The sequence below is a fragment of the Xenopus tropicalis genome, chromosome 5 (assembly GCF_000004195.4).
Source record: "Xenopus tropicalis strain Nigerian chromosome 5, UCB_Xtro_10.0, whole genome shotgun sequence".
NCBI lineage: Eukaryota > Metazoa > Chordata > Amphibia > Anura > Pipidae > Xenopus > Xenopus tropicalis.
In genome coordinates this window covers 134,548,096-134,564,175 of record NC_030681.2, presented here as the reverse complement: position 1 = coordinate 134,564,175, position 16,080 = coordinate 134,548,096, and the positions used below count along the sequence as shown (strand labels likewise).

At 36.7% G+C, this 16,080-nt stretch overlaps 1 protein-coding gene across 11 annotated transcripts in view; it reads left to right on the top strand.

The window, feature by feature from the left end:
* Positions 1-16,080, top strand: part of myt1l (myelin transcription factor 1 like) — a 303,857-nt gene that overhangs the window by 276,981 nt on the left and 10,796 nt on the right. For 6 of the 11 annotated variants that reach the window (XM_031902863.1, XM_031902861.1, XM_031902859.1 and 3 more), the window contains 6 exons: positions 1,059-1,316; positions 6,399-6,520; positions 7,429-7,497; positions 11,818-11,880; positions 13,898-13,981; positions 15,542-15,763. In XM_031902863.1, coding sequence (XP_031758723.1) covers positions 1,059-1,316; positions 6,399-6,520; positions 7,429-7,497; positions 11,818-11,880; positions 13,898-13,981; positions 15,542-15,763 — 818 coding nt within the window. The remainder of the gene's footprint in view (positions 1-1,058; positions 1,317-6,398; positions 6,521-7,428; positions 7,498-11,817; positions 11,881-13,897; positions 13,982-15,541; positions 15,764-16,080) is intronic. The other 5 variants (XM_031902856.1, XM_031902858.1, XM_031902862.1 and 2 more) reach the window with 3 other exon arrangements.

Sequence of the window (16,080 nt, the reverse complement as noted above, 5' to 3'; positions counted from 1 at the left end):
TAAAAATTCAACATCACGTCAATCACGATGACACTTGATAAGAGCAACAACAGATTATACCTCACATGTATTAAAAAGCACTAAGTTTGACCAGGTGCAGTAACCCATAGCAACCAATAACATGTTTGCTTTTAAAGGGGTGAGGAGTACATGCTACCTGTTGATTGGTTGCTATGGGTAACTGAACCTGGGAAAACTAAGGGGCATATTTATTATGCTGTGAAAAACGAAATTCGCCGAAAAAAACGGTGTAAAAAGCTGTGTAAAATAAATGGAGAAGTTTGCCATCCAAACGCCAGATTTTATGCCATTATTTTATGTAAGTTCCATTGGATGCACAACAAAATGACAACAAGTTTACGCAGTTTTTTGTGTGGCGAATGTTCTTGATGCTTTTTTTACACAATATAATAAATAGGCCCTTAAGTGTCTTATATAGCATACCCCCTTAGGTGTTTTGCATGATTTACATAATCCTTTCCCATTACTGAATAATTTAGACATTAGTGGGTTTGTGTGCAAAAATGATCATAGTAATATGTTACATTAAGAAAATAGGAAATTGGAAAAATTATAAAATAACATACATTTAAGTAGTAAAAAAAAAAGTAATATTTTTGTATGGAGGTGCATAAACGCCTTAATTATTTATAACCTTTATAATTAAATGCACTGAAATGCATTCTTTCTGTTTGAATAGTTATTAATGCTTGACAAAGTTAGAAAATACATTTATTAAGAATAATATCCATGAAGAAACTCTCTAACTTGAATACACCATATTAGAGAGCCAAAAACATTCTAGTGGAGAGATGAAACCAGTGAGGAACATATTATAAGGGACACTGGCACCAAAGAATATTGTGAAAGAGCAAAAATATAGGCAGTCCTGTGCTTTTTGGTCAACTGTATGGTATTCTACCCCTACATTATATAATTCAGTACAGGCTGCGCAAAAATACAGGAATCCAAAACACCACAAAAAAAAAGCAATTATAAAAATCAGGAAAAAAAAATAGTGAAAAGCTAATTTCCCAATATTCATCCATTCCTTTCAGAATCCTGATATTGACGTTGATGAAAATGGAACACTGGACCTTAGCATGAACAAACAGAGCCATCGAGATGGTTGCTGCACCATTCTAACTCCACTGGAACCAATGTCACCTCAACGGCAGGCAGTGATGAATAGCCAGTGTTACCAAATGAATGAGGGGGATTGCTGGGACTTACCAGTAGACTACACTAAAATGAAACCCAGACGGATAGATGAAGATGATTCCAAAGAGATTAATGTATGTCGCTTCCCTATGAAGGTCACTATTGCAATCCCATCCCTTTGTTTATGCACCTCTGTCTAGTATTACATATATTTTTTTAATTAAATAAAAAAGAAAGTTACTTGAAAGTTATACATATCTCTTCATTTCAAATTACATGTAGCTTTCTATGTGCTTAATGTGTTACTTTCACATGCCGGTATTTAATGTGCGTCAGTGGGCATGTTGTGAAGGGTAGGCTGATGAACAGTAATTATTCAAAGAACAGGGATCAGCATGAACAGGCATATGATCATTTTATTACCCTATACAGCCCACCTGTTTCACAGCAAGCAACAGATAGGGAATTAGAAGTTAGTGATATACCGAGGCTCAGACGTGAGGCTACTGACTTCAGTATATTTAGAAGGTGGACCAAACCAGCAATTCATTTAGCAATAATGATAATAACTATAGATATAAGCAAAGGGAGCCATTTTAGATATACCTGCTATTATTTCTGCTGAAATGATCTTTATTGGCTAAATAAGCATCTTATTATGATAGAAAAATATGAAAAAATAGAACTTGAATAGTGATTAAAACTAGAACTCTAGGCTTTACCCACACTGTATGCTTTGGATGCACATATAACTCGAGGGTAGTGATGTGTGCATATCTATTAAGAGTGCTCATTTGGGTTCTCCTGAATTTATTGAAGCCCAATTATGCATTTATGGGTATATGCAACATTTATGTTATTACACAACACAACCTAGTTTTTATTTCCAATCCCAAAGTCTATAGTTACCAGTGTTCCAGGAGTTATCAGTGTTGCAGGTTCCAGGAATGGATCTGAATGAAAATAATTATTATAGTACCTCCAAGAGTTTGCCATAGGCTTTCATCTTACTCTTGTCCATTGAACATAAGGTATTAGAATAATATAGCATTTCCCTAGAGCCAACTCACCATATATTACCCATTCCTTAGCCACTGATGAGACAAAATAACATTGTCCCCACCCACAAATAAATTACTTTTGCATGTAAGAGGGCTTATGCAATCGACACCTCCCAAACTACCATTGTATTTAAAAAGATGCAGGTTGTTCTGAAATAAGCAACCTTAATGTCATAACAGACATAAGCAGATACAAGAAAGTTTTAGATATTTGGACATTTGAGCTTATAAAAGGCTCAGAGTTTTAGTGACACTAACTTTCTATGCACTTCCTGTATCCTGCTATTAGTAGTCCAAAACTGTAAATATCACAGAAACTGCTAAATATAGAAAATTAATGTAAAGTACAAAAATGCTCAAGGAAGCACCCTAAGTTTAATTCATTTTTGAGTTTAGATCGCCTTTATCTTTATTGGAGGTTCATTTTGTTATACAAATTAACAATACTATTTGTACTTTTTTATTAAAAAAAACATTGGCCTTGTTAGCTGATTTCTCAATAGGATCAACAATGTTGCCTTATGAAAATGGAGCATTACTATCATAATATTGTCATTATCATCATAGTTCATATAGAATTCCAAGAATATTTTATTTCTCAGTCTTAATATTTTTCACAAAATGATTTATTGTTTGGGAATAATGCTCCAGGTCACTTCTTATGATGGTGAGACTATAAATGTTTAGATGAAGTAATTCATTATAATAATCTTATTGTTTTCTGATGTGCAGCCAAGGGCCCCTGAAATTATTGCTAGAGCGGGGGGTGGGGACTTGGATGTGACTATATAATGGAGATTTTTATTGCCATGCATGAAAAATAATGTTGCATTAAGGGACTGATTTGAACAGAGAGGACATTTCTTGTGGATTGTGTAGCCCCTATATAGAAATATAAATATCATTCGGCAACTAGTGCAAATAAGTGATCCATTTTTATAGCATTGATAAAATCCTGACTGTGCTGTATCCTATTTCTATCAGTCAGTTCTGACCTAAATATTCTACATAGTGTGTAGACTATAAACTATATATGGAATTTTATTTCAAATAACTGGTATGAAAAGTTGGCTTCCATTGTGTTTACTGTTTACAAGGCACTGCTATGTGGGACAGGATATAAAACAGACCTAGGAATGTACCGGATCCAGCATTTTTGGTGGGGCTGTATTTAGGCCCAATGCTACTCTAGATACGGGAGCTGCAGAATGTAAGTGATGTCACTTCTCCTGCGCGACCCAACCTCCTACCCATCACCCCCGCCCCCCCATCACTGGATTTCCTACAGAAATCTGAGGTGGAGGCTGGGGGCACATTTTATATATACTGTAGGCACCCAAGAGCCACCCCAAAAACGGATGCCCTAAAACAGTCGCAGAGAAAAAAACGATGTGGCTTTTCTGAGATTTACTATGCATCTAAATGACTAAAACACAAATTTAAAAATTCACCAGGTTAAACTTACCGAGTTCATGTGAAGTCAATGGCAAAGGTCCCTTCCCTTTCCTTGAATTTCTTTCTTTTGTCTTGAAACTTTAGCGATTTTGCTGGGTTTTGTCTAAAAACTAGACCTTTCCAAATTGTCAAAGCGACAATGCAATAATGTCAGGATTTTTGCAGCACAGTTCGGAAAATGTCAAAATTTTTATGACTTTTCTCGCAGCGACTTTTCTGTGCAACTTTTTTTTATTAAATATTAGACATTCGGGAAAAGGAGTTTAGTCGACTTTGAAAATAAAAAAAAATAAGAAATTATGGAGTTTTAGTAAATCGGATCCCCTAAAACTGTTGCCCTAGCCACAGGCCCTCGGAAATAAAGCCCTGATTTTTGGATATGGCCAAAAACCAAATCTTTCAAAAACCACATCCTTGTGCAAATACTGAACTAAATCTGAACACTACGGGGCCCTTTTACTAACCATCAACTTTTTTCTAAACTCAAATTCAATTTTTAGCACAAAAAGTAACAGAGAAAAACCACTACAACTTTTCCAAGATTTACTATGCATCTAAACAGATTTTCGGATTTGAAAATTAAAAAAAAAGAAAATGAGAGATTATGGAGTTAGAGTTAAATCTGCCCCCAACTGATGTGTAAACAAAACAATGTCACATTCAGTTGTCCAAAGTTTCAATGTCACATGACTTAGTCTAAACATTTAGGATTTAGCCAACTCAGATTCCTGCTGGGATAAGGGTAATTCTTAAACAGAAACCTAGATTTATTGCATTTCTATTGTCAATTAAGAAGCCTCTACTTGGTTCTAGTGTGCTACTCACATGATTGGTACTACCAATTTCCCTCTTGGCCCCTCCCTCCAAGGCTCCTTTATTAACTTGGAGTTATACATGAATATTAATGATTTATTAGTCTATGGTGTAAGACAAAGTTAGGGCTATGGCACAAGTCATTTCAGTCAATACTATTGTAGCAGTGATCAAAACTCAGATCCCTTTGTCATTTTCCTTATGCTCCAGAGAAAGAGAAGAGCTCTTTGTTCTCACAAGGCTGCTGTACATTATATTATATATTAGATCAGATATACTGGCTGGAAATAATAGACAAAACAAAACAAATAAAATTAGATTTTTTTTAATTTGTATTATGTATACTGTATGTATTTATATGCTTGCAAGCCTTATGCCACTTATTTACCATCTGTTTTCATGAGAATACACATTTAATAACAAAACATTTCAGTACAATTTAGTTTGTAGTGTATTGGCATAGTAGCAGTACAGATGGCTTACCAGAAACAAGGTTTTGCATACTTGAAAAAATATTTGTATCTACCTAGGATCATGTAGGTATCAGTCATGTTGAGACTATTTGCAAATGATCCTGTTGTCTGTTGTTATTAATTGTTTACAATTCTATTCTAACCATCAGTAAACTATTTTTTGTTGCTGTGGTAGCAACGAATGCCAACCAAATATTAGATTCATTCTGAGACAATATTAATAATATTATAATATTCCAGTTCAGTCCTTCCTCTGAAACAACTAAAATTTAGAAAGGTTCCCTTTAGACAAAAAAGTTCATCTTCTATCTCTCCAATTCATCATTAACTGTAAAGCTGGACATACACCTTGAGATCCACATGCTAGGTCTAACTAGGCTGATTTGATCATTGGACCTTGGAAGACCCAGCAGATGAGAACAGGTGGTCCTTGGCAAGCATCATTTTCACACCTGCTTGATAGATTATCTAGAATTATGACAAGATATTAACCAGACAGACTGTTGGTATACACAAGATAATAAGTTGCTTGGGGCCAAGCTAGTTGCTTATATCGCCATTGTATAGCCATCTTAATTTAAATGACTGCCCAACTGACAGGGTTAGTGCAACATTAGCAACCAGATAACAGCTCAAACAAGGGGAGACTGTATTTAGGATAATATTTCAAGGGCTGTTTCTTCAGAAGCAATCTGCATCTGGCAAACACATATACTTGCTTTTGACTTGCTTGTTTATGAAGATGAATATAAATTACATAATGGTTTGTTCATTGATTGTTTCCTCTTAAATAGCTATCAGTTTTCAGGATAAAATCTCTTTTTGAGGGCAATGGTAATGCTACAATCCATTCAATGTTTCAGTTTCTTGTCTATTTACTGTGATCCCTATATCGTTGGAAAAAAAATCTATTCCCTCCAACTGCAGAAACAGTGTGCCCCGTTTCTTTTCATTTCAAATCTTCAAATCCATTGTTCTTCAATGTAACATATTGCATACAGTCTTGTCTGAAAGATCTGTAACATCACATTTTGAATTGGACATATTTCAAGGCTATTTGAAAAATATTTTATAAATAAGAAGTATAACAGATCAAGGTTTGGACATATTGTTCAGTAGACCTTTATGTCAACATACTGCTTCATAGCGACAGCTCTCGGTAATGTTCAATAATGCTTTCGGAAAGGTTATGGCCTCCTGCATATCTATATGTTGTATAAGACTGTAGTCATTCTAATCGAATATGATCTCATGTGTATCGAATTGCATTGAAGTTAAGGTGGACATTCTAATTTCCACTTGGAATTCCACACGGTTGGACTTGAAATAAAGGGGTGCAGGAGGTCTTGTATTTGTAACATATCAACGATTTCTCGCCACTATAAATTGCTCATAATGATGATAATGCTCAGCAGAAATGTCTTTCTTCTTGCAGCATGAAGACCTTGATCCATTCCCTGATCCTCTTGAGGAACGAAGATACCCTGGTGAGGTCACAATTCCAAGCCCTAAGCCCAAATTCCCTCAGTGTAAGGAAAGCAAAAAGGACTTAATAACGTAAGCATTACCTGAGGTGAAATAACTTTTTTTTTCTTCTATATAACTTTTCAGCCTCCTTTATTTCTGTGTGCAAATAATAGCCCTTCGTCTTGTTCTCTGCAGTATGACATGCATGCAAATGCTTTTAAGTACAAAGTGAAGTAGTGTGAGCAAGCTGTGTAGCTGTACACTGTAGTTTGGTTTTCGCTATGCAAACTGCTTATTTGTACCGTACCTCACAAAATCCTATTCATATTCCATTGCCATTTTAATGCTTTGCAGACATTGAAGCTAAACTGGAAACAATGAAAATATCAAAACCCTTGGTCAAAAGGTCTACAACAGCTAATTACAGGTTACTCATTTGAAGGGGCCGAGTCAGTTGCCTGGTGCCGAGGGTGTTATAGTCAAAAATATTGTTTACTATTTTGGTTGTTTTTGTTTGGTGACAGATGTCCTACCCCAGGGTGTGATGGGAGTGATCATGTGACCTTTTTTCATGGTGGATTCTGTCAATTTATTGTTTTCAGCTTACCTCAATAATGCTGTCAGAACTGTCCCACTGAACTACACATCGAGCCCTTGAGCAGAGCTTGTCACTTCAATGTGCAACTTGTCAGTCTTAGACTAGAGCATGCAAACATTTGTGTGTGTTTGGTGTGTCTTGAAACATAACACAGTCTATTCTGCTCCAAGAGAAGTCTCCATTACACAAATATTGATTATTTTACAAGGGAAAGTGAAAGAGTTCAAAGTGATTTCATCATCCTCCATATTGAAAATGACCCCCAACATTCAACATCAAGACTGTGCATTTCTAGTCTTTCTTTCTATAAAACAAATGTAAATGTTTTTGGAATGGCTTTGTCAAAGTGAACTTGGTTCATAAAAATGTTGCTTACCAGATATCCCACCATTTCTTGCAGTTTGTCTGGCTGTCCCTTAGCAGATAAAAGCATACGAAGCATGATGGCTACCAGCTCCCAAGAGCTTAAGTAAGGAGAACTTTTTGTATTCACTGTTATAAATGCTACTGTTATACTATTATGTCCAGCATGCTAAATATATTTATCTCTGTTTATTTACAATATGTGAGCAGCCTAGAACAACTAATAAAGATATGAGAACACAGTTATTCACTTGGTTGGTTCCGAATTGTTAGGGACCCCAGTGATAATGGCTTATGGGTCATTGAAGATGAGCGTTGGGCTGGGTTATGGGGCAAATTATTATAATTAATGGGGGATGCCTTACCAATAGCACCCCCCCAATGATTAACCCTTTTCTCCCCTGTTACTTTTATTGGGTGTTTTAAATGACCCACCTGTTCAAAGATACCAATAAGTCCTAGATGCTCTTTAAGACTGACATAAATAGCATTGCTCTAAAGCTTTCCATTAATACAAAAAATAAACTCAGCAGATATGACTTACTTTAATCTTTGCAAGGTTCTTTACATGAATCTGTAGGGATTTTGATGAAAAGTGCTCAAAAGATCACCCATTGATCGAGTTTGCTTTAATTTTCTTCTTGACTTTAAATCCCCTTTAAACTAGCAATGTGTTTTTCCCTGGGAATAGATAAACAAATATAGAGATCAATACTTAAGTAATAAAGATTAACTATTATATGCCACAACCTAGTACCCAAGTGGTCCCACATGTTCCTCCAGTGTCCCACCAAGACATTTATTTACCAGCGAATCAATCAGGAATGCAGGAAACTAGGACCAAGTGGACTAATTGCAAAGTGCACTTTAATCACATATCAGATTTTAGCAATTACAGACCCTTTATCAAGCAAGACTAATTACATTCACATACAGGATTGGAAATTGTACTTTGCTTATACCTAATGGGCTAGTTTGAGCACAATAAACACAAGGGTGCAGACTGCAGAGTGCTGCATGATGGGAGCACAGGTAGGCATAAGCACTACACAAATTGCATTTTAATCCACCTAATGCTTGCGCTGACCAATGGTAAATCATGGAATAAAAATTTAATTGAGATATAAATAAATGAAAGTTGTGAAATGTATATCTTGTTTTAGAATAATAATAATAATAATACAAATTATGTGGGGAAGAGTTAAAAGGACTGGAACTTCCAGAATCAAACCTTTAGCTAAAAGTATTATTTGAGCCAATTAAGCATTTTTAACCAAAATATAATTTACATAAAGGCAAACTTTACAATAATATTTTAATCATACATCCCTCTTTTAGACCACATATAGAGCAATGTCCCTGTATTTGAATGTACCTTACTGAATATGTGCAATGACATGGTCCTGATATCTAACTGGCCATGTTTAGATCATATTGACATACTGAATGCCCATAAGAGTTGATATCAGGTACAAGTGACAGATGAAACAGATGAGTATTGTGGTTACAAATCACCAATGGTGACATCTGCATTTGAAGCTATTCTATGAACCAGTATAAAAAAATATCTGAATTGTGATTAGTCTGTAATTAAATTCCATGAACTGGTTTGGTAGATGTACTTTATTATAATCTGGTGCTTTATTGGTCATTTATTATAGTGAATGATTGACCCATTGCATGGCAACAGTTGGACAACACTGCTATCTGTCATACCATACATGGGCAACCAGAGATACTCTTCAGTTAATACTCTTTGGGCCTCAACACCATCAAAGTGATTTCCAGAAGCCTAAAACAAATGGGCCCCATCTTTTTTATGTTATTCAACAAAGTTACAATTTCTCCAAATGCACAACCACTGCATATTAGGTCCAAACTTGTCTTACATATGAACTTCTTTTTCTTTGATAATATGACAAAAATGCTTATTCTAACTCCTGATCATGCCATCCCTTATTCACTATGCCAAGGCCAAACCATGGAGCTAGTTTAATAACTACCAGTAAATGCTACCTGCTGACTGGTTGCTATGGGTTACAATAAGTAGAGCTAAATTTGTACCTGTTATTACAGCACCCCCAGTCAGCATGGCATTGCTCTACTATATTTCATAGCGTATCTACAGCTCTCTTTTTGCCTTGTATGGCTTTGATGTTTATCCTTCCCTGTATAGGACATAAAACTGTGAGTCTTATTCCAGCCTATTCTTGGTAATTCATTGTGAAAAGGATGATAAAATTATTAAATAACGTTAGAACTATGTGATATTTTTGCAAATTATATTTTTATACAGAACAATGCACAGAGTGAGCTCCCAGGGTTTTCTTCCGTATCTATTTCATCATGATTCCAACCAGTAGTGCATTCTCCATGGAAATGCAGGAAATAAACATCTCAGCTGGATTTGTATTATTATTATTCCCACATATGGTCTGCTGCTTATTGATAGGACCTCCCTACCACTATATGTGATGTGCTGCAATTACTGATGCTTATTTATGTATCTGTTAACGGAGTAGAATGCGTTTTTTTTCTCTTCTGGTCACAGATTATGTAACAGAAGAATCTTTTTAAAACAATGCTGCCACCTTGTGCTAAGCTCAGTTCACACTAGCATGAAGCCATATAGTTTTGTAGCCTATTTTATTATAATTCATCCAACTGGATTTACAATGGAACTTAAGCAATATAACCTATAACATTCTGAGCATGATCTGATAGAATCAATAAATGTCCATGATTTAGAATGAAATTAATACTAAAGGAGCACCTCCGCCCAAAAATAATTTATTTTGCAAAAGAAAAGACAATATAATGCCAAGCAGCTTTGCAATCTACATTCATGAAACATCTTCAGTGGCTTTTAAGTTTTTTGTAAATATATTAGCAATCAAAATCTTTTACGGTTCCCTGACTCCAGGTCTATTTAATAATTGGCTTGCAAAGTTGTTTCAGGCATCACCCCTTTTATCTTACCTTTTGAGAAGATGGGTTTTATTTGAGACTTCTTACAGGGCAGTGCATAGCCACAATAGAAAAACGGTAAAATGGAAGCCACAGGTTACTCAAGCAGATGTTGGCTTCAATACTTACGCACCTATTGACAACTTCACTCTTACAGGACAACATAGTCCCTAAAGATGTGAGTTTTACCCTATGTCTTAAAAACGCATAGGGCTGTTAGCTGCTATCAGGGCTGGAACTAGGGGTTGGCAGAAGAGGCATCTGCCTAAGGTGCAACAGTGAGGGGGCTAGGCAGGTATCTCTGTTGCCAACTCCTAGTCTGGGATCTCCTACCCCCACCGCTGATTTCCCAGAGCTCCCTTCCCCACATGGCGCTGCACTTCTCCCCCAACTGTGTTTCAACGTGTGCATGCGTTTGTGCACGTGGGGGGGGGGGGGGGGGAAGAGGGGAAGCGGTGCGGATAAGGTGGCCAGACAGGTTGCCTAGGACGCCGGCTGACTTGGACCACCTCTGGCTGCTATATATCATCAGTGTACCTAGCACCACTATTTCTAACAACATACAGGTTACCCATTATCTAGAAAGCTAATTACAGAAGGGACATCTCCCATTTTAAGTTCTCTGTTATAACAAACAGTGCTTGTACTTTATGGTAACTAAGTTGCATGAATCCATATTGGTGGCAAAACAATCTTATTAAATGTTTAAATGTTTTTAGTAGACCTGAGGTATGGTGATCCTAATTATGGAAAGATTCCTTATCCAGCAAACCCCAGGTCCCAAACATTCTGGATTATAGAATAGACATACCTGTATCACTATTGATTTCACTGGCTTATTCTCTTTTGGGGTTCATTGCTTAGGGTTATTCATCTTTGGAAGCTTCCACACTGGGATCTTGTTCTTAATTGTACCACAACCACTAATCACTACACACATCTTAAATATCTGTTCATTAACTATGAAAAATTAAGTGGTGCCTTCAGGTACCAAATGGATTCTGCCCAATTTTTTTTATTATGGAATCACCCTAACTCCAATAGTTCCAACTATAAATGGGGTCAAGCCCTATTTCATGTTGTCTTGCATTAGTTATACATTACATTTATAAATAAAATGTATTAAATATCCCAGTGTTGTTTAAACACAATGTACAATGTATTTTCCTATATAAACAATGTTATACTTTTGAAAGTAAGTTCTTGTCTTTGCATTCTTATAAATGCTTATTGGTAACAACTACTTCCAAATATGATTGTTAATGAAAACCGGCTTTGGTTTTCCCCTGGCCAACCGATTGTTGGGCAGAGGATCAAAAGAATGAATAGACACAATTTAGCCAAGCACATGGATAGGACAAAGATCCATATGGAATTTTAAGCATATGTCCACCTTAAGTGAAAGGGGAAAAAAAGGATTCTTGTACTTTAAACTGTTTTATCTATATCGCTGTTTTAGGTGTCCGACACCTGGTTGTGATGGCTCTGGACATATTACCGGAAATTATGCTTCCCATAGAAGGTAAGAAATGAGAACCTATAAAGTCAATAATCCTTGGTAAAAACTGATACAAATATGGTATGTTTTACCCAGAATTTTTGGGACCTGGGGTTTCAGTAATGTGGTGCACCATGTCTTCAGCCTACCAAAGAAAAACATTTAAGCAGCATTTCATGATACATTGGCCTCAGCAATATATGAGCTATATAAATATATATAGTATGAGTATATAAATATACCAAGTATATAAATACTCAGAATAATATCGTTTTTTCAGCGTTCTCACTTTGTGGTATAATATTTTACTGTATGTTTGGAAACATAAAAAGGCTACATGTATATTTTAGTATTAGCAAAATGTATTTTATTTAATGCCTAGGACTGCCCCATTTGTAGTAACAGAAAGGAGAACAAATTTACCCTAAATCTCATCTTTAGTAACCTAGGCCCTAATCCTTCAACGGTCACCCCTAATTATACGAATGCATTCATGGACAGAGGGCTGCTTGTGGCATTTCCCATAGACATTAGTGGACAGCAATTCCTAGTAATATCTGGGATTTTTAATGTTGCTGCTCTGCTGTTGGTCTTGTCTTTTCAAAAACAAAAATACTTATGTGATATTCCTCAGACAACAGCTATTCGGGCCATTCCATGCCCAAGCACCTCTTGGCAGAGAGTTTTTTTCTTTCTTGCTCATTCAGACTAAAAGCAAAATATTTTTGGAGGAAGCAACGACTGTCATAATTAAATATATTAACACAGCAGACCCTTGTTACACCATTAAAATCAAGGATAAACCTTTAAAAGTAAAACGTATAGGAAAAATTCAGCTTTATTTTACCTGATGCTGATTCCCAAACAATAAACAATTTACAAAAAATAAGATTTTTTTTAAAAGGTTTGGTAATTCAATTAATAAACTAAAATTCACTTTTCTTTGCTATAGAATTGTCTTGGGGTATTTGTTTGAATAGGATCAATGGTCCCAATTTTTCTTTTATCACTGTTTGTACAACAGAAATAGGAACCCACTGGCTCACATTAAAGAATTTTTACAGAAGAATTCATAAAAAAAACTCAAATATGAGAGTATTGTAGAAATGATACCTATATTGGCTAACAATAAAAATACATTGCAAGCTTTCCGGCCCTAAGGCCCCTTCATCAGGCAAAATACAAATGAAAACTGGAATGGCACAACATTTATACTGATAGATCAGAGAGAAGTGTTCACGAGCAACAAATTAGGAAGTTACAGATAGATAGAGATAACTTGTGAAGATAATAATTAATGTTTATTAGGGTGGGTTGTAAATAGTCCAGGGGCCTGGATTCAGTCAGGTCAGATAGTGTGACATGAAACCTGACCCCAAATTGAGGCCCTGTCTTAATGTGTTGAATAACTCCATACATTTGAATTCATAGATCTTCCTTTCTCATTCAGTTCCAAAGTTCCCTTTTAGAATTAACACCTTCATGTCCTGAAGCCTGTGGTCCTGATTGCAGAAGTGCTGTCCCACTCCTGGCTCTACCTAAGCTTATCAGAAAACCCTGCACTACACTGATGAGCCCCAAGAAGGGCGAAACCGGTCTGTAGTTGGGAATCTGATCAGCTATTATCCTGGCTTCTGCTTTGAAAACCCAGTGGGTGAGGTTTAGCCTATAGGATAAACCCATGTAAATGGGATTTTTCTAAGATCCTTAAGGAATTTGTTCCCAGAATCCCTTTTGACCCACCGGTGTATCACACGCTTTGGCCTTAATCGTATGTCTGTGATGGTTCATCCTTGTGCGTAGTTTTAGAATTAGAAATCCTAAACTGATTGAAGTAGTTTTACAAGTAAATTCCCATCACCCACAGCTATTGCCCTGCGTTTAGATTAAATGGTGAGGAATTACATTTATTTATAATAAGAGAAAGGTATCATTTTCCCACTTTTTTCTTTCAAACTTGTCCCACACAATATTCAGTGCATGTCACTTCAGTAATTGCTCCTTTTTTCCTGGGCTGAAATGTCTTCTCTTTTCTAATTAGTCTTTCAGGTTGTCCAAGAGCAAAGAAAAGTGGCATCAAGATAGCACAAAGCAAGGAGGATAAAGAAGATCAAGAACCAATTAGGTTAACTAACAATGATCATCTTGTAAAGAGCTGTAACTTTTAACACTGCGTACATTTCTGTGGCTACATATGCCTAATCTGTCTATATTGGCTGCCACTAGTCTATTGTCATGTACATTTAGCTAGACTCTTTAGAATCTGCTTCATATATGTAGTTAAATTATCAATATTATTTGTTACCATTTTAACCCTCCTGTAGTGCATCTCCCCATAGCTGTTCTTATTTTGTACATATACTGTTGAGTGTAACACATTACACCATATCCTTACTCCTCTCTATTGTGTCATCCCCAATATCCTGTTTCTTATGGCATTCACAATATCCTTATTCCTCTCCGTTATCTTTTTCAACCCTCCCATCTCAAAACTCTCTATTACCCAAACAAAGTTCCATCAGGGAGAGTGATATGCTTTTCACTGGAAGACACCAGACTTATGCTTCCAATAAGACCACGCTTGCTTGAGATCTGGGATACCTGCACATGGATTCCCAAAGTGTGCCGATTGTGCCAGTTAGCTGTATCGGTACCCAACAGTATAAGCCTGACTTTTGGGTCAGATAATGAACCCATAGGTGTTACCCTCCAAGCAGTCTCTGTAGATTGTTTAGGGCCATGACAGACAGGGAGATTAGTCGCCCGTGACAAGGGAGATTTGTTGCGGGCGACTAATCTCCCCAAAATGCTATCCCACCGGCGAGAATATAAATCACCGGAGGGATGGCATACGCGATGCCAAAACCGCAGAAGTTTCCTCTCAAGGCAACTTTACCACCCCACCGGTGATTTACATTCTCGCCGGTGGCATGGCATATCGGGGAGATTAGTCGCCCGCGACAAGGGAGATTTGTTGCGGGCGACTAATCTCCCCGTGTGCCACAGCCTTTAGATTTGACGAAATCTACTTTGAGGGTATGAACCTAGCAAACTATTCCATCATAGCTTAAGCTAATCTGTAGCTTGGGTTAATTAATAAAGCTAAGCAACAAGAAATATACTTCTTTCTGTTAGACATCACAGCGGTACATTTCCTTAGCATAGTGTCATTTCTTGGGCAGCCTTCATATACTTTATCAGTCAACAGGTTAAATTATTTCTTATTGCAATAATATAAATCCCTTTCCCCTTGCTTCTGTGAAGTTATCCTACCTGCTGTTTCAGTCTTCCTGCTGAGACTCAATTTTTCTCAAGCTGTCTCTGCTACAACATTCCTTATCACCCGCCATAACCTTCCCGTTGGCTTATAATCTCCTTACAAGAAGCTAGCTGGGGGCAAGGTCTATTGTGTCATTTAAGCCTGTATGACATAATTGGAGGCACACTCCAGGTGTAGCATTAGCAGAAAGAATCCTTGGGTTTTTCACATAGCCTGTACAGTGAGATACTAAGTCTTTTACTTTGTACTAAGGAACATTTTGAAACTGGCTCAGTGGTTGACCAAGACAAATATAACTCTACAAATACAACTTTGTAATTTGAATTTTAAACATGAAAATTGAGTATCTTTTGCTCCAGGATATTCATGTAAATGTTGAACAAATCTTTTCTCTACACTATGCAGGTGTCCAGTGCCTGGATGTGATGGACAAGGCCACGTCACTGGAAAGTACGCCTCACATCGTAGTGCTTCTGGGTGTCCGCTAGCAGCTAAGAGACAGAAAGATGGCTATTTAAATGGATCTCAATTCTCCTGGAAATCTGGAAAGACAGAGGGCATGTCATGTCCCACTCCTGGATGTGATGGCTCTGGACATATCAGTGGTAGTTTTCTTACACATCGCAGGTATGTCACACGACTGCAATTAAACCATGCAATAAACTGACTTTCATTCATTTTATGAATGAATTGAAAAGATCAGGCATTATGCACCATTTTATAAGCAAATAAATGAATGGTGCCTTAATTTCATCTTGCAAATTTTTGTAACATTTCCACCACTAAATCCCATTCATTAGACATCTACATTTTGGACAGGTCATCTGAATGTTTCCTTTCATCTCAAGTGCAGTAAACCAGTTAATTCTAACCACTGTTTGGTTGATAAGGGTAGAGCATGTGTTTTATACCACTCTCCCAGTTGGTCATTTCAGTTCATATAT